The sequence below is a fragment of the Accipiter gentilis genome, chromosome 1 (genome assembly GCF_929443795.1).
Source record: "Accipiter gentilis chromosome 1, bAccGen1.1, whole genome shotgun sequence".
NCBI lineage: Eukaryota > Metazoa > Chordata > Aves > Accipitriformes > Accipitridae > Astur > Astur gentilis.
In genome coordinates, this window is record NC_064880.1 from 42,304,003 (window position 1) to 42,322,480 (window position 18,478).

An 18,478-nucleotide genomic window follows, 5' to 3' on the forward strand; every position below is an offset into this window, starting at 1 on the left:
TCAGATTAAGGGCCACTGCAACGTTCAAAGCAAAAATACTGAAATAATTACAAAAATATTATTAAAGACCAATTTCTAACAAAGATGAAAAGGAGCATGAATTCAGGGAATGCAAATGTAAAGCAAAATAAAAGGGGAAGGTGCTTAGAGGGTAGAAATTCATCATGTAATTAGCAAAGAAAATGTTGAATATGCTGCTTGTCTGACAGTCTTTTACTTGTTCGCTTTGGTGTCATAATTTTCAACATGCAACTTTAATGGAAGTGTGTTTACATGTTAGGGTAGAAGAAAAGAAGGGCCAAAGAATAATCTATGCAATCAAAACTTTTATAAGTGGTGCATTACAGTGTATAGTATTCAAGATGAGGACTTCAAAGAATGTTTGGAGAGACCAAACGTACATGATTGTGAGGCTTTAACTGATAATTTTGTTTTAAAGTTAACCAACATGTAAGGCTGACATTAAAGGTAAGCCTAAATTTAGGGCTGGGAGAAAACTTCGGCATCCAATTCAGTTTTCACTGAATTGTGTGTTGTTTTTCTTAGGAAACTTTTCTGCAGATTTAAATTAAAACCTTTTCATGGTTTGTGGGTTTTTTTTTGTTTTGTGGGTTTTTTTTGTTTTGTTTTGTGTGGTTTTTGGTTTTGTTTTTAATTAAAAATCAAATAGAAGTTTTTGATTTGGAAACGCTCCTCGGTGTCCTCTAGTGATTTAAACTTAAGTTTCTGTATAATGCTCATTTACTGCTGTGCCCTAGGCTTGCACCTGGTCTATGCCTCCTGTGGTACCTTGTGAGCAGGACCTTCCAGGCTGTCTCTGTCCTTGTGTCTCCTGAAAGGCAGAACATGCTGTGTTTTGTGAAATGTAATTCAAAAAGACCCTGATGGTATGTACATTACTAGAGTTTTCCTGAAACATTGCAGCGGTGTTTCCAAATGGAAAACTTCAGATTTTCCAGTTGAAAGATTTGTGTTTCAATTTTCCATCAATAAAATTCTAATTCCCATTGCGTACAAGTTCTCTTTATGCACAAAAGCAATGCTAACAGAGATTCATTGCCCAGGAGAAAAGGCAAAAGCATCACATATGTGATCCTAATACAAATAATTACTCCCACAACATACACAGTATGGTAATATGGGGTTAAGCAAGGCATGAAGGCTCACATGGTGGCCCAGCAAACATGAACAGCAACAGGATTTTGAACAGCTGTATTGTCTGGACTTTTACTTAGGGCGCTCTGAACATGCACACTTGAAAAACCAGTTAAACAGCAACATGTGCTGGCTGAGCACAGAGTCAAACAAGTAAGTGTGGGCGGACTTGGAAATCCTTTAAGGAAACAAATATTCTCAGCTGATGATACTTCTTCAGGGCATCAGGGATGTGAGGTGTCCTTCAGAGTCACAGGACTGCGGGTTGCATTCCTTTCCTTAATGACTGAGCCATGCCAAAGGAAGTCGTACTTCCATTTCAGAAAACCTGTAGCATTAATTTCAGGGTTTTTTTTTCCCTGGGTTGTCTTGGACTAGGTTGATTGAGAGATGAGCTGTATTTGGTTTGGTTTGTGCAGTGTCCAGCACAAGGAATTGCATACCCGTGAGTTAGGTTCCCTAAGAGCTGTTGCAATAAAAGCAAAGTGATGTCTTGTCTTGTAAAATTACATTTTGGTAAAATACATGCTCTAATTCCGTGCCCCCCCCCCCCCTTACAATCCACACAGAGTCAAAATATTTAATGTGAGTACTGGTTGATTGTACTGATTAGAGGAGGCATTAACATAGAGGGAGCGCATTTCTGAGAATTGGCAGGTTTAGAATCAAAATCTTTTTATTTGTTTGTTGGGCGAGGTATCATAGGGACTTGTTCTTCTGCAGTCTGTGTTCTGGGTAGTTACTAGTTTCACCTAAACATTAGAGATGCTCTGTGTTTGTCATCGTTTAATTGTTTTTATTATGTTCGGAGAACATGGAAGCCCTTTCTTTTCTGTTTGTCGCTGTGAAATTGTTTGAAGTTTTATGACCTCACAGATATAGACTGTATCAGCATTTTTTAATTGTGGATATTTATGATTTTAGTGTTTTACAAGATTCTGGAGGTTAAGCCCCTCAGCTGTCACTGTTCTCTGCTGCTGCTGGAAACACTCTAGCAGCAGCAAGTAAACTGCTGGCAAAAGGAGTTGCAGCACTAAGATAAAGTTGTTTCTAATCTAAGTGTTTCTCAGTCGAGAATCGCAGTATGGGGAAAAAACATATTCAAGGAATCAGTCAATTGTAGCTTTTTTCTAATGTACTGTATTTACAACCTCTGACAACTTGAGCTGAGCGCAGCGAAAACCTGGCCTAATTGCAAGGACTGCTAAAAAATACTTGCACTTTCTTCCCCTGAGTAAATGGTTATTTCTTCAGGATGAAATGCATATCTGCATTATGAAAGAAAACAATAACAGTGCTGTGTCTGCACTCATTAAGTGGTTGGAAAAGAATGTACGAGTCCAGATTTTTCGTTGGATCTACCTAGATTTCAGATCCCACACTGGAGCGTATTCCCTGATCCTTCTAATTCTAAAGGAAATATTGTACATTTTCATGATACTTTCATTACCACTTTTCACCCCAAGAATGTCTCTAAGATTTTGGGTACAGTCCTGTGCAATAGTATGCCGAGAGTAAGCCTTTGTAATTCTGGAGTGTAAGTGTAGAAAATAACACAGGATTTCATAATGTATCAGTATTCATATCAGCACCTAACTGTTTATGATTTGAAAGAGATAGCATTAGTTCTGTGACACTATATATATTTAGGCAAATATATGTATTTAGGCAACTTTTTTTTTTTCCCACAACATCGCTGACTTAACTTGTAAAATACTGTTGTTTTTTCATCACAGGTCTGAGGGTAACGGTGTTACTAACATCATCTCTCATGGTATTGGGAGCTGGCCTGAGATGTGTTCCAGTTTCAGACCTAGAAATTAGGAAGAAGTAAGTGAATTAGTTATTTTTAATATACATATTTTATACTTTCTGTTAACATAATTTTTGCTGCTACTGCAAAGAAATGTTCGTACGTATTTTCTGTATGAATTTGATATGCCAAATGTTTGGTGCGGACATGGGCTTACGTGCTTCTTTGCTTCTTAAATTGATTTTTCTAGGCTTTCTACGTAGTATCTGGTGATCAGAAAGCCCTTTACAAACTTGAGTTAATTAAGCCTCACCCCATCCTGCATAACTACTATTAATCTGTTTTGCAAACAAGGAAGCAGAGATTTAGAGAGGTTCAGAAACTAGCCCAAGATCACACAGGGAACCATGCCACAAACCCTAAAATATGTAGTTTGTAGTAAATATTAAATAATTAGTTCATGTTTCTCATATTGGATGATGGGATTGTGCAGTGAGCTTGATGAATTTACGCAAAATGGCCTTTTTCATGCAGTATCTTCCAGTCTGCATTCCGAAGTAGTCTTGTACTTTCTCTGTGGTTGAAATGAATGCCTTCTGTACACATGCAATTTAAGAGTTTGTGATAGAGACAGATTCCTTCCTAAAAATCACACAATCCAAACAATTAAATCATCTCGTCAATGTATCCTGAACTTGTGAATCCTCGTTAAGTACAGGAGTAGCACTTGTTTTGTACAGCCAGGGAATATGGATCACTTGTTGTTCACTTAACTTTCTTTTGCCTCTCATGCTGAAGGAGGAAGGCGTACAGGCATCACTAGATTTTTCTGCCTCTTTAAAAACAGTAGTAGCACTAGCTCTTCACTAGTTATGCTTGCATAATATGTAAGCACTAAGAAAAGAACTTATTCACAGAAGGTTTTTATGTGAACACTGCTCCCACCCCCAACCCCCACTCCCGCCCCTTGAATTCTAGTCAGCTTCCAAGCAGTCCTTGTATTATTTCAGCAAATTCCTTTTTTCCCCTTAGTATTGCTTACCCTGAAAATCTGCTTGGAAGCCTTTAAGTGGAGAAACAAAATGTTTGGTGTGAAGTAGAAAGCAGATGACTGGGTACCATGGGTAAACCAAAGGAAGACGTTCAGAGGGCTGAGAATGTAATAACTGCGTTGATTGTAAAACTGGCCCTGATCAGGAGTAAGTACCTAGTATGTAATGAATGGCTTATTAAACTAAGTGCAGTGTGGCGAGTAGAGGGGGGGATGCGATTTCAGTTCTTGGGTGCTTAGTGAGGGTATAAGGAAACCCAAGGTGCTCCTGATGTTAGCTGCCCAGCGTTGCCTATTTCAATGTAGTGTTCAAGGACTTTGTGAGCAGGAGAGGCTGAACTAACCGTATTGTGCTACCATTCACAGTGACCTTTTTAAGGTGAAAATGTACTGTTAAGGTGGTCAGGAAGAGCTGTCCTCATTGTGCCCTTGTTTTACCTTTTCTCAAGATGCTAAGGGGTGCTCAACATCCAGTTCATCCATTCTGACCAATCTTGGATTAAATATATATATCTTTTAAATGGGCTAGGTGGCTTAAATGCAATAAAATGTGGTGTCTTATTTAGCTTTTCATTTATGATTTATGCCAAAAGACTTGTGCTGCCCTAGACTTTACCAAAGCAAAGATGAAGACTGTAAGAACCCGAGAAGAAATTCCCAAATGAGATTTAGATGTGAGGTATCATTTGGGGAGTGGGAAGGAGAGTTTCCACATGTTCTGATCACCTTTAAACAAGGTTTTCCAGTATAACTGGAGTGAGGAGACCTAGGAGAACAATGAAATAGATGCCTGAGGAGAAACATTCAAAAGAACAGTTTCTTTAACTGGGGAAAGAAAGTCTGTGGACTGTATAGAGTCTGATGAGATGCCTAAAATATGATGAAACATTTTATTGAAAACTATATAGGCAAAAAAAAGAGAGCATGACCAGAATCCTGATGGAAAAGGTTACAGATTTCATTTATTCATGCTATGAAAATATGCATCATCTTCAGCTGAAATTGATAAATTTGCTTACTTGGCCTACTCCAAAAAAAGAGACATTTTTAAGAATTGCAGCTCTACCTGAGGAAGTAGTTTGATCTTTTACACAGTTTGATTAAAAATCTATAGAGAATTAATTATAACTGTGTGAAGCAAAAGGATGGTTTTCAGTGAAGGTTTCCTGAGGCATCCTAAATATTTGTACAGACTTACAATATTATACCAGGTAACGTGCACTGTTTTGAGGGCTAAGACTGAAGGCCGATTTTCATCAATTACTGGAAGCATAATACCAAATAAAATAGTGTTTTTGAGATGAGCATTACTGCTTAATGCATTAGCAACAACCGGTGGAGCACTAAACTATGCACTTTGAATATCTATATCCGTTCATATGACAGCTTGAACATTACAGAGCCAGTCAGATGAACAAGATCACACACAAGCTAATACTGGAGTATTTCAGAAGTCTGTGTAACTGGAATTTCTTTAAATGTTTTTGCATGTTTTGTAATGTATTCTGTCAGTCCCTGGATAATCTGCAGTAATATGCTGAAGGATTTCCACGGGACATTTATGTCAGAGTTAAGGTACATAAAATTACAAGAATGTTCATGAGGTTTGTCAGGTTTAGGTTGTTTTTTTTTTCTACTTTGTAGTTCTCTCTGCTCCCTAAGCTCTTGTAATTTAACATTAAGGAGAGCTACTAAAGCCCATTGCCTATCAGAGCAATCACAGACGTGAGGAAATCACTGTTAAGACTGACTTTTAATCCTGACTGCTTTATGCTCCTTATCTCACACAGACCTGTAATATCCAAGTGCATTCTTAAGCTCCTTTCTAGTCTGTAATTATTCTTTTGGCTCTAGCGTGTAACAGTAGCCTGTCTTCAGTTCTCTGAGTCATGTTTTAAACACAAATGTTAACCTCTGTTTTCAGTTCATTTGATGCCCATGTATATGCATGGCTTGTATGAGGGAGAATTCACGTTGCATATTTGAGTGTGTCTTTTGAAGCAGCTGTTCCTTATGGTCAATTTTCATTCTCTGCCAGTGTGTGACCTAAAACCGTACTGGGAATCCATGCCAGAACTGCATAAATTCAGTGAAGGCTGAAGAGGGAGTGCATGACAAAAATGTGGAAGTATGGACTTCCGTCTGAAGTTGAGGAACCAACCTATACATGGACTAGTAAAATCCCTCTCATGTACACATATGTTCTTACTTTCCTGCTTTCCTCCCCAGCCAATAACCTGTGAGGTTACTGTGTGTATCTGTATTGGTTTTGTGTGGCAAGGTTTTGGTAGCGGGGGGGGGGGGCGCTACAGGGGTGGCTTCTGTAAGAAGCTGCTGGAAGCTTCCCCTGCGTTCGAGAGAAAGCGAGCCCATACCAGCCGGCTCTAAGACGGACCTGCCGCTGGCCAAGGCCGAGCCAATCAGTGATAGTGGTAACGCCTCTGTGATAACATTTTTAAGAAGGAAAAAAAAAAAAGTTGGGACGGGGAGAAACTGCCGCCGGAGTGAGGAGTGAGAACATGTAAGAGAAACAAGCCTGCGGACACCAAGGTCAGTGAAGAAGGAGGGGGAGGAGATGCTCCAGGCGCCGGAGCCCATGGTGAAGACCCTAGTGAGGCAGGCTGTCCCCCTGCAGCCCGGGGAGGACCCCACGCTGGAGCAGGTGGGTTCCCGAAGGAGGCTGTGAATCCCATGCTGGAGCAGGCTCCAAGCAGGACCTGCGGATCTGTGGAGAGAGGAGCCCACGGAGCAGGTTTTCTGGCAGGACTTGTGACCCCGTGGGGGACTCACGCTGGAGCAGTGTGCTCCTGAAGGACTGCACACCGTGGAATGGACCCATGCTGGAGCAGTTTGTGAAGAACTGCAGCCTGTGGGAAGGAGCCACGTTGGAGAAGTTCATGGAGGACTGTCTCCCATGGGTGGGACCCCACACTGGAGCAGGGGAAGAGTGTGATAAGCCCTTGCCCTGAGGAGGTGAAGCGGCAGAAAATAACGTGTGGTGACCATAAACCCCATCCCTGTCGCCCTGTGCTGCTGGGGGGGCTTGGTGGTGAAATCCAGGAGTGAAGTTGTGCCCGGGAAGAAGGGAGGGGTGGTGGGAGGGTGTTCTGAGACTTCGTTTTATTTCTCATTACCTTGCTCTGGTTGATTTGTAACAAATTGAGTTAATTTTCCCAAATTGAGTCTGTTTTGCCCGTGACGATAATTAGTGAATGATCTCTCCTGTCCTCCTCTCGACCCGTAAGCTTTTTGTTATATTTTTCTCTCCCCTGTCCAGCTGAGGATGGGGGAGTGATAGAACGGCTTTGGTGGGCACCTGGTGTTCAGCCAGGGTCAACCCATCTCAGTATCATACAGACAAGGAGGTTAAAAAGAATTTTTCTTATGTACCATGTGCTTCTGGGTTTGTCAAATGTGCCAGTTATGTGACAGTAAATTTGACTTTTAAAAATAAAACCCCAAACCATTATTCCTTTCTAAATGTTATGAAACCTCATTTGTCACACCTATTTTTTTTAGTTCATAGTTAATGTATATTATATAGAACATGAAAAAAAGACATTATCAAATTGTACCATTCCTGAACTTGTACCTTCTTCCCTTCCCTACAAGAGCATCGCTAACGCTTTTTGCCTGCATTTTGTCCAGTCCTTTCCTTTTTGACTACTGCTTGGCACTGAGTGAATATTCTCATTGGACTCTTTTAGAATGTGACTATTTTATCCTGAACATTACTAGGAGGCCATTTTTTAATAGACAAAATCAGGATTGCTTTTTTCTCCCCACATAACACTTCATATTTATCTCATATTCTGTGTTTAGGAATAGGTTTACATACAGCTTGGGTCTTCCATATAATTGTAAAATAATAAATCTAGGCAAAAAGCTGTATTAGCTGAAACTTATAAAAAAGAAGGAAATAAATGATGAAATCAGCCCATAGCCATAAATCTGTGGCTTTTAAAACTGACCATGTGATGTAAGACTTCTTAAAATGTTTTGAAAGACAGGATAATTAAAGACATGGAAGTAAAGGATGTAACATAATTTGTCATTTGTATTGAATCTATTAATTAAGCAATTTAATAGAACTTAGTATGCTGTGGGCTGGTTGTGTTTGGCCTTCACTTTAGATTTCACAACAGAGAAGTAGTTACTGACGTCCTTGAGTCATGGCAGTGAGAGGGCACTCTTTGGCAATAAGTACTATTAAAACATTTGTTGGGAAGCCAGCAAAACAATAACATGGAGAATTACAGTGGAAACAGGAGCGGTTATTTACAAAGTCATTTATGGGGGACACAGCAGTAATTGGTAGATCCTGTAAAGGGTTTTTTCTTTAATAATACCACTTCTTAGGATTTTGAATTTTTTTGCCTACTCTTAGATATATTGATGCTAACTTTTTCCTTTATTATATTTGAAGATTTGCTCTTACCACATCTTTGGTACGTTTTGTTTCTGTTAGCAACCTAGTTTGTATTTTATTCTTGTTAGACTTACTCTTTAATAGTTCCACGTTTTCCCTTTTTTAGCCCTGAAAGCCTAAAGAATGGCATGGGATCATCTCATTATTTGTCTTTCCTGATCCTAAAACAACCATAAGCCACCATTCTCATGCATGGAATTACCTCAGGAAGAGGTAATTCCAGTAAAGACAAGACATTATTAGGATTCTCATAGTCCCTGGCAATACTGAACACACTTCTGTGCTCAAAAAACCACCCCAACTGGAGCAGCTGTGGAGGCAAGGGATTAAAATATTCCAGGGAATGAAAAGAGCCTTTTAGGAGACGATGGTAGAAGAATCTGCATGTAAGAAATAAAGAGAGAGTGAGCATTTTGTGCACTGCCTAACTCACTGGGGAAGAGAAATGAAAAAAGTATTTAATCTAAAGTGTGGTTCTGGGAGTAAAAAGATGAATAAACATACCTGTTTGTGTGCTGCAGCTCAGTGAGCGTAGGAGGAAGATGTTAAGATGGAGCACTTGCCTGGTGCTGATGGCACTTGCTGGTTTGTGATTTGGTTGCAGTGCTGGGGGAAGGCTGAGCTGGGTTAATCCATAGTATCAGAAAAAGAGGTAAATGGGGGGAAAAAAAGGAAAGAAGTCATTCACAGGTAGGTTCTCATGGGTAATGTTTAATTTTTAAACCCCAGTAACTTAACAGTTTAGCTTGTTTTTATTACCTCCACCAGCTTCATCTTGTACACAGGTTTTATTTTTTAACCTCTGTTCCGAAGCTGCTGTTTTAGATGAGAGGTCCTGTGAGTTGTTCCTAAGTGGTGGCGATTTTTTCCTGCTTTGCTTATTTGTTGATGGAGACGGCTTGACAGTTTTGTGATAAATACTCTTTCTTCTTGCTCCTGTGCTGGATTTTGGCCGTGGCACTGTGGGTGTCATCTGCCTCCCATAGTGATGGAGGTAGCTGCTGAATTAGCAATTTACGGACCCTGTGAAAGTTCTTTGAGTGGTAAGTCCAGTAGGTACATTAAAGGACACTCTGAAATCTCAGAAAGGGCTTAGTATTGCAGCAGTATTTAATGGGCAGCATTTCTACAAGGCCTCAGCTAGTATAAGCCTATGCTGGAAGGGAAGAGAATTTATATTCTTTGTGGGATATTTAGCTCCATCTAATATAATGGCAGGTGTTATCCTCAACTGTAGAAAGCTTTTAATTTTTTTAATCATATTGAGCTCTTTGCCTTAGTCCTGTGACTCATACTGTGTTGGCTAATTTTTGTCCTTAAAGAAGAATTCATATTAATTGAATTTATATTGAAGTTGGTGCATTCTAATCAAAAACACGCTCTTGCTCTTTCACTGGCCTAAGAAAAATTGTTCAGGAATGCTTAAATAGGTCTTGCTTATCCCATTCCCTAATTTTCTGTATCTCCTGTATACTCCTAGTCTTTTACTAAAAAATCCTACTGAGGACCTATCTTGTGCTAAGTAATCTCCATCAGCTTTCTCACATGGCAGCCCTGATAGCAGCCAGTCCTGGTGCCCTTCCCTGATAACTTGTTTCAGTATGTTTTGCCTCATTAGCCCATAATGTAATTGCCTGCTTTGTGTGTACAGCAAGGCTGTTTATCATGGATCTGTTCATATCTGATGAGTGTGTCTTCCATTAGTGTTGCTGTAAAGATGTCTTCTTTTAATAATGAGTTTGTGGAGTAGGTTAGCTTTAAAAAAAACCAAAAAACCCCCCAACTTTTAATTAAAAAAAAATTGCCAAAAAGAAGCTTTGATTTCATGTGCCCTCATCATTCAAACTTGGATAAAGCTTTAAGTGAAGAAACCTTCTCAGCCATGTGACAGCTGGGATGGCTGCACAATAACATGGCATGATGAAGTGGAGATGTGAGTGAATTTGTCACTGTACTGCCGGGGGTCTTGCTGTATGCCCACCTTGTCCCTTTTCTCCATCAGGATGTGTGACGGAGACATCAGGGTCTTGGCCTGAGATTGCTGCTTCCTCTCCTTCCAAATCCTTGTCTCTCTCTTGGCAGGCTCTCAGTAATAATAGTTTTGAAGTAACTCCATTTTTCCAATTCTTTTAAATTTAAAACCATAACTCACCATTTTTCAGACCATTGCAAATGTGTTTGCTGTTTTCTTTAAGAGTGGGAGAGGAGGCATGAGGCTGGGATGTCTGGGAGATGCTATGGTCCTTTCCAAGTCTGCTCCTATAATGAAGTGACTGACTGTGCTGAGGCCATGGTTTGTACAGGGGGTGAAATGTGAGCCCAGTTTCTGATGAAAATGGTCGAAAGTACATTTTTAAGTTTTTCTCTTTTCTTTTTCACTTTATTGCTGGAGATAATGTACCACACAGTGACTCAGGCTTTCTGCTTGTAATAATTTTTCTTACTGATGGGGAAAAACAGCTTTAAATTATTCCACATATCAATGGTCGCATGCATCAAAAACAAGCTAAAAAATGCTAATGGCCTCAATCCATGAATATCCAGAAGGCATAAAGCTTTTGTAGTATAAATATATCATTTAATGAAAATATTGAAAGGAAGTGCATTTCCATGAAATTCATCTTTCAGAATGTTATTTTTAATAGATGAATTCTTTGCTTTACCCAGAGGTATTTTTCTTTCCAGTCCTTTTACATAGATAGAGCCTTACCGCACTCTTTTTGGGTTATGAACAGAACAGCATTTGCATTGGGTTCTCCCCATACTCCGTAGCAATGACTTGCTGTAAAGCATGAATTTGACTTCCCTAATTCTCTCTTTGCCTTGAAAAGTACCTGAAAATGTTCCACTTAATAGAGGGTTCTTTTGTTGTATTTATTTTTGAGTCTAAAGTAAAAGCTCTATCCTTTTCTAGTAACTTGATTGTGAAAAATCAGAGGTGGTTCTTTACAGAACTGGTATCAGTTCCCTCCGAGGTATAATAAATTTCCTAATGTATAATGTGGTCCCTGTCTTTTCATATTGCTTTTCCTGGGCAAGCAACTTGCATCATACATCAATGTAGATGCTCTAGAATAGGAGGTATTTACTTGCTTTGTTGCCATGTAGTGAGGCTAAATTCAATAGCACTTGAAAAGTGCTCTGAAGTCCTCCAGTGGAAGGGTCTCTTTCATTTGCTTCCAGTAGTTCCCACAATGAGCTAATCACTATATAAACTTATTTGTCTTCCAAATTAGCAGGAGTTGAACAATCCACTTCTTTCAATGAGTGAAAATGTCAGGCATGTGAAAGAAAAATCAGACATCTATTTCTGTAAAACATTAACTTCTTTATCCGGAATCGCTTTTTGCGTTAATTGTTGGGATCAGCAATTAATCTACTAAACTTTTCCAGACTAAGAGGCACGCTATAGCACTGTCTTCATGCAGCAGCAGACTAGAACTATCAGCAACTTCATTGCTCCTCACACTTTGCCAAACAGTAGCAGAACTGAATTAGCGGGGTTTTTTTATATTGCATTTGTATAGAAGTTTGAATAGTGACTAAGTGGTCAATTCTCATGGCAGCTACTAGGAAAAGCATGGTAAGAGTTGAATGAAGAAAACCTGCACCAAAATCACATCTTCACAAGGTTCTCAAGATGAGCTCTGCTCCCTCCTAGGACCCAGAGAAACCTAATTTCCCAGTTGAGTGGGGGCTGATCAGAGGCTGGTAGAGAAAATCCATGTTTAGAGAGTCAGAGCAATTCACTGGGGCCGATGGCCTCAGTCTTCCCCTGTGTTGCCTGCCAAAGAAAAGATGAAAACACTTTTTCCACTCTGTTAATCAGCGTTAAAATACTGATCCGACTTCTCCAGTCCTAGCCTTCCCAAAACAAGTTCAATTAACATGTCTTAGAACTGAGCTTTGGAGACTGATTTTAGTGCTGTGGTTTAAATCCATTGTATTAAAAGTAATTTTTGGAGTAAGTAATTTTCCCTCTACTGTTGCCTTTGTTTCCCCATCTGAGTAAAGAAATGAATGAGATTTTCTTTCATTTAAAATTCTCCAAAATCCAGGCATGGGGCATACTGTGGTAGAAACACTAAATGTCTGGGGTTTTTATATAGCTTTTAAATAGCTTAACAAATCCAATACCTGACAGGACTGTGACCATGCATGAAAACCCATATAGGGAGAAAAAGATAAATAAAGCTGACGGTAAACGGAAGCTCTTTCCCATCTTAACTATATGGTATTATCATCAATCACTAAAACCTTTTCTGTATAATCTCACTTTTTTCATACCCAGTTTGCTCAGTGATACTGTAATTTCAGCCTTTATGGCCTTACATGTTTTTTTTTGTTGTTGCCTATTAGGATATTGCAACTGTGACAGCAGGGAATGAATAAAGCAGGTATAACCAGGTTACTACTTAATACTCATATAAAGTCTTCTCTCAGGGAAGTGATGAAAACCATATAATTTAAGTTATTTATAATGTGACTTGACAAAAATTTGGAAAAGAGGTGACAATATAGTACAGTAAGAGTTTTTCTTCTCTTAATTTCTGTTGCTCTATTTGAGCTATCCCTTGTTCTATCTTTTTGCAATTCAGAGGCCAGTTTAGGAACAAATGTGATCTTTATTTTGTGCAAAGGGGGGTGTGTGCGTGTATATATACATCTGTGTATTTTTTTTGTATATAGATAGATAGATAGGTATATATTTAATGTAAATGTGCAAGTTATCCATTAATGTGATGCTCTGGCATGTGATATTTCACACTAGCATTTTAACCAGTCCTCAGATAATTTTCTTAAGACTCATGTTCAACTGCAAGTTACAAGTTTGGCAGAGCACACAAATTCATTAGTGCAGAGGTCAGGTGTGCAAAAACCTTGAAATTTTGAAATGGCTACATGACCTGGCTTCTGAAATAGTTAAAACCAAGATATTTGGGGTAGGTGTTTACTTCCCCACTTTTGCTTTAAGCTAGACAGTCATCAATTATTTTGTAAGTCAGGGATGAATTTGTGGTGTTATTTTTTCCAATTTTCTCTTTCATGATTGTGATTAAAAAGCCTTCTACTCTTGTATTATTTTCTGTTATTTGAACTTGATAACTTTCTGCTTTTTGATACATGAAAATAGTTAGATGATGATTGAATAAATAATGCACCTGAGAACAGAACAGAGCTGGATAAATAACAGATGAAAATTACCCAGTTAGTGTAATAAGACTGAAAAATATTCTTCCATGTGGGTAGGGTCCTGAGCTAAAGTTATCGTTTTAGCCCTTTTCTCAAGGAAGACATATCTTGTGCAGAATGAAACTGAAATAGTGACAGGGGAAAATGCAGTTGCTTTTTGCACCTTTTCAGTAGCAGAAACAAGAAGAAAATTGGGGAGTAACAGAAACAAGTGTCTCTTGGTGTTGGAGCAATTTTTAGCACTGATGGTGTACAAGAGGAGACTCCTATGGGCTGTAAGACCAAAATCTAGCACGGTGATGATAAGATGTTGTAACAAACAGAAAAAGCCACCAGTACTCTTGCGTTATTTCTGTCAGATGGCGCGGCTGCTACGTATGTCTCTTGGAGTAGCAGCATAGTAAATGCACTGAATTGCATTTTGAATCTCTCATCCCTGCCTCTCTAGGGAAATGAGTTAAGGATGTGTAGAGGAACAATGCAAACAATCTTTTTCTCAGGAAAAAGTAGCTTAATTCAAGCCAGTATTGAAAAACAGATAAAATACGGTTTAAGCTGTTACCGTATGCAGAGGTATTTGAAGTAGTAGTCTGTATATCGGCGGCAATTTAGTCTGAAAATAGTGTTTGTTAACCCAAATATGTTAGACCTGAAATATTAAGCAATGTGAAGATAGGAGATGCTCAACCCTGGATGATGATGTCAAGCTTGGTAAATGCCAAAAATGCAGATGGAAAGGCAAATCTGTGGGAACAGCACACAAAGCAGGGCAAGGCAGGAGAGAGTTGGTTGATTGTTTGGGGTTTTTTTTACGAAACTTTTCTTTTTCTACCAGATGAAGTGTTTACATGCCCATAGGTGCTGCGGAAGAACTATTGTATTTTTTTCTGATTTTAGTGAGTTTTATTTGCCCTTAGGATTTCTATAGAATAGGCATATTTGAATTAAAACAATATTATCATAGTGGTATAAGTGAACAGCACTGTTAGTATGGCACCTATATCTATAAAGGTTTTTTTGTGGTGATGCGGTTTTCTTAGCATACAATAACAAAACCAAATTTTAAGCATTAAATTCACTTTGGAGCAAAGGAAATACTAATATAAAATCTTTATATGTTGTAGTAGTTACGTCACTGGCTACTGAAATGCAGCTGTTTCTGGTGATGTAGCATAGCTCTGAAAATACCCTGGAACAGTTTAGGACAAGTTTGAGAATAACTTACTGTAGTGAGATAAGTAGAATGAAAATACCAAAGTGCACAAGGATACCTTGGTTTGTCCAAAGTACACTGGGTTGGAGAATAACCATAAGGGATTCCTGTAATGTGTCCTCCAGAAAACTATACCAGAGCATTATTTAGGTAGTGCTTTTTGTATATTTAAAGCTATTTCATTGGGGCCCCCAGTTTAACAAGCATTAAAAAGGCCTGACCATGCCTTGGTGATGTCCATCTGAACCACATCATGAACAAATAGCAATGAAATCTATCCTCACTATGTGAACTTTAAAAAAAAAATAATAATTGAAATTGCTTATTAAGAGCAATCTTATTTAGAGAGTGGGTATTACTTCAGTCCCAGCCCAGAAAGTGTTTCATTCAGATGATATGTAATAACTTTTTCTTTTTTTCTGTATATTTTTATAAATTTTGTTTAAAAATTTAATTTCTAATCCTCTGAGAATCAGTAGCATCTCTTCCTTTTTATTGCAATCTAGCTTGTTAATTTGATAAAGAGACTGTCAGCATTTCTTTTGCATATTTTGTTCCTTTGTGTGCTTTAAAAAACTCCTGCTACACTGTATTATTCAGCCATTTGTGGCTTGAAACATTGCCTAAATGCTAGCTTATGTTTCCCCATTTTCAGGCCGTAGCTTTTTATGTCTGACAACTCAAGTCTTGCAGCAATAACATCAAGTTCCTGCTATGCTTAGAAAAACACCACCCATTTAAAAATATCATCTGCCACTATTTTATTGCACAATGGATAGATCTACTTTGGAGGGTTGCAATGTTTTGTTTGACTTGCTAGTTGTTTTTTAGACATGAAGTTTTTATATAAATTTAAAAATGCTTTTGCCTTTCATGGCTGATCACTTTTTGGAAAAGTCACAGTGGAAGGTTTCTGGCTGACTTCCACGTGTAGAAGAGCCTTCAAAAAGTCATTTCTGTATGTGCTCATTGTAGTAATATTAAGCCAAAGTTTGCAGAGACTTCACTGCTTGGAAGTACTCTCTCTGTTCTGTCACCAGCCTTATCTGTTAAATCCCAATGAGTGTGAGAAATGAGAAAAATCTGGGTTTGCTTGGCTGTTTCAAAAGTGTGTTGAGAATGGCCAGATTGCTGGAGAAGATGATTCTCTTGGAAACCTCAACAGCCCAGCCTCCTCATCTGTAGGCACATAGAGCTCATCTGAGTGTGTAAATAAAAATAAATAATGCAGTGAAAAAATATGCAGAGTATTTTTCTGAAGTGTTTCAGTTTTGGATCTGCTGTAACTAATTTGAATCTTCTGTTGGGATTTATTGCAGGCAAGGGGTCAGGTTTAAGACATTTGTAATTTAAAGCTTTCCTGCTGCTACACCTTTTCTACTTTTTTATCCTATCATGATACCTTTTTTCTGCAAAGAAAGTCCCTTTTATTCCCTCTTCCTTTACTGCTTTGAAGAGAACATTTGCTTCTCCATTTATCTGAGGTAATGAGACCAGAGTAGCTCTGGATTCTTTAAATCAGTCTAATTGGGCTTCTCTTAGTGTATAGAATATCCTTTTTTTTCACAGGACTTTAATTTCTTTGTGCAGTTGCTCTGTCTCCAGCACTCAATATCTTACATGCTTTTTTAATTAAAAAAAAAAAAAAGAAGAAGAAAAAAAAAAAGGCAAGCAATTGTCATCCAAATGACTGTGGTGTCTATTCTCTATTCCAGGCTGATTCACGGAGGGCAGCTGTTAAATGGCTTGGCGGGCCCAACTGTGATGAATGCAGCACCATTTCTTTCCACGACGTGGTTTTCTCCAGATGAACGTGCCACAGCAACAGCCATCGCATCGCTGCTCAATTACCTGGGTGCTGCTGGCGCGTTTCTAGTGGGACCTCTTGTAGTGCCATCTCCTAATGGAACATCTCACCTCTCGCTGCTATCGCAGAGCAACAATGAGCACATCAAGGACCGCATTGAGGCTGTGCTGTATGCAGGTGTAGTTTCAAAGTAAAAATTGAGGAAAAAAAAAAGAAAAAGGAAAAGAAAAAGAAAAATTTACATACTTTTGTGCGTGTGTCTGGTGCTTGTGAACCACTACCCTCTAGTGGCTGGTCTGCACAGAAGAGTTACTGAGTGATGAAAATAATGAAGTGGTAAAATGTTGTACTATTGGAAGGGTTAATTTTTTTTCCCTTTTGTGTAGGAAAGATTTAAAAATAGCCTTTTGTACAGGCTGATTCCAAATGAAGTATTTCAGTTGTTTGTATCGGCTAATCTTAGGAGAAATGTCTGCTAGGAGAGCTTATGCTTTCCCTGAGCTTCCAAACTGGTTTTTGCTTCTTGAATTTTCATCAAAAAAATGTGTCCATGACAGGTTGGAGTTTTTTTCCTTTGTTTCTGTAAGGATGGAAATCTTTAAGTCTTTCAGCATTAAATTCTTTCCTGCTTAAATCAGCCTTAATTTATGACTTGCATATGCCTTTCAAATGTGATTAGATTATTAATATTTAAGAATCTAACATTGAAATTAAAACTCAGTAGATTTTGTTTTTAACTAAACCCACATAATTCTCTTGTGATGAGCAATTTCAATGAAGTGACAACAGTTTAGTGTAAAAAAAAAAAAACACTGAAAATATTCACCTGATAGATTTTATGTCCTTGCTCTTTTTCATGCAATGGCTTCTATGGCGCTTTGTGTTACTTAGAAAAATTAGCAGCAAGTTTTAAGGAAAAAGAGTTGCTTAAGTGGCTTAAGAGTCTACGATCTGATTCTTAGTAGATATGAATTGGTATAGCATTAAGAGCAGCTGAACTTTACTATGTTATGGCAGTTGCAGATTTGGTGGGGTTCTTCCCCCCCTTATAATTGCAGCCTCTGAAATTCAGCCAGGAGTTAGCCCTAAGTGTTCCAGAAGTCTTAAAATATATATATATATATATATATAGTGTAGTTTATATGCAGGTTTATGGGATTGAGTTAGCTGTTTGTGATCATTTATTCCTGGACGTTATTCTTATGGAAATTTTGTCAAGTTAATACTCCTGTTGGGTGAGGGCCACTTTACTGTTTGTTTTAAAGCATAGTAGAAGTTGGATCACTATTTCAGCAAGTATTTTTGAGTAACCTCCTTTTTACTGGACTCAAATGTATTGGAACAACAAAGAAGTTTGGGTTTGTTTAGGCCTTTTTCAGAGGTAAACATGATGGTAGACTCCAAAAATCTCATGGCACATGAAAATAGCCAATGTGAAAGAAGGAAAAATGAAGGCAAGTCAGCTTTTGTCCTGAGGAGCAGTAGATAACAGGAGGAAAAGTCTAGTGATTAGAGAAGTGCTTTAGCTCTCCCTCTTCAGATTTTTCCATGGAGAGAGAATTCATCTGCCTAAAGTACAGTTTTGTGCCTAAAACCACTGTTTTGAGGCTGGTAGCACTAGAAATGTTGCTTTCAGCAGCCCATTAGATTCACTTTCTCTTCTGGGAGGTTTTCCTAAGCAATTTCTTCAGAAACTGGGATGTATCTTGCTTGCCACCAAGGTTCAGAGGTGTGTCTTGCCTGCCCTATGCCTCAGCACAGCTTTTTCTGCCTTTCTGAGGCGGCAAGGGTTTGGGAACACCCTGTTTGGGATTGTTGGTCCCAGCATAAGATGATCCTGCAGCAGCTCTTCAGCTTCCTAGGAAATGCGTTTTGTG

General features: G+C 38.6%; 1 protein-coding gene across 2 annotated transcripts in view; it reads left to right on the top strand.

The window, feature by feature from the left end:
* Nucleotides 1–18,478, top strand: part of SLC49A4 (solute carrier family 49 member 4) — a 75,029-nt gene that overhangs the window by 17,489 nt on the left and 39,062 nt on the right. For both annotated transcript variants that reach the window (XR_007506596.1, XM_049804078.1), the window contains exons 2-3: nt 2,892–2,985; nt 16,510–16,778. Coding sequence is in view for 1 of the 2 variants with exons in the window: in XM_049804078.1 (XP_049660035.1) it covers nt 2,892–2,985; nt 16,510–16,778 (363 nt within the window). In the remaining variant the exon portion in view is untranslated. The remainder of the gene's footprint in view (nt 1–2,891; nt 2,986–16,509; nt 16,779–18,478) is intronic.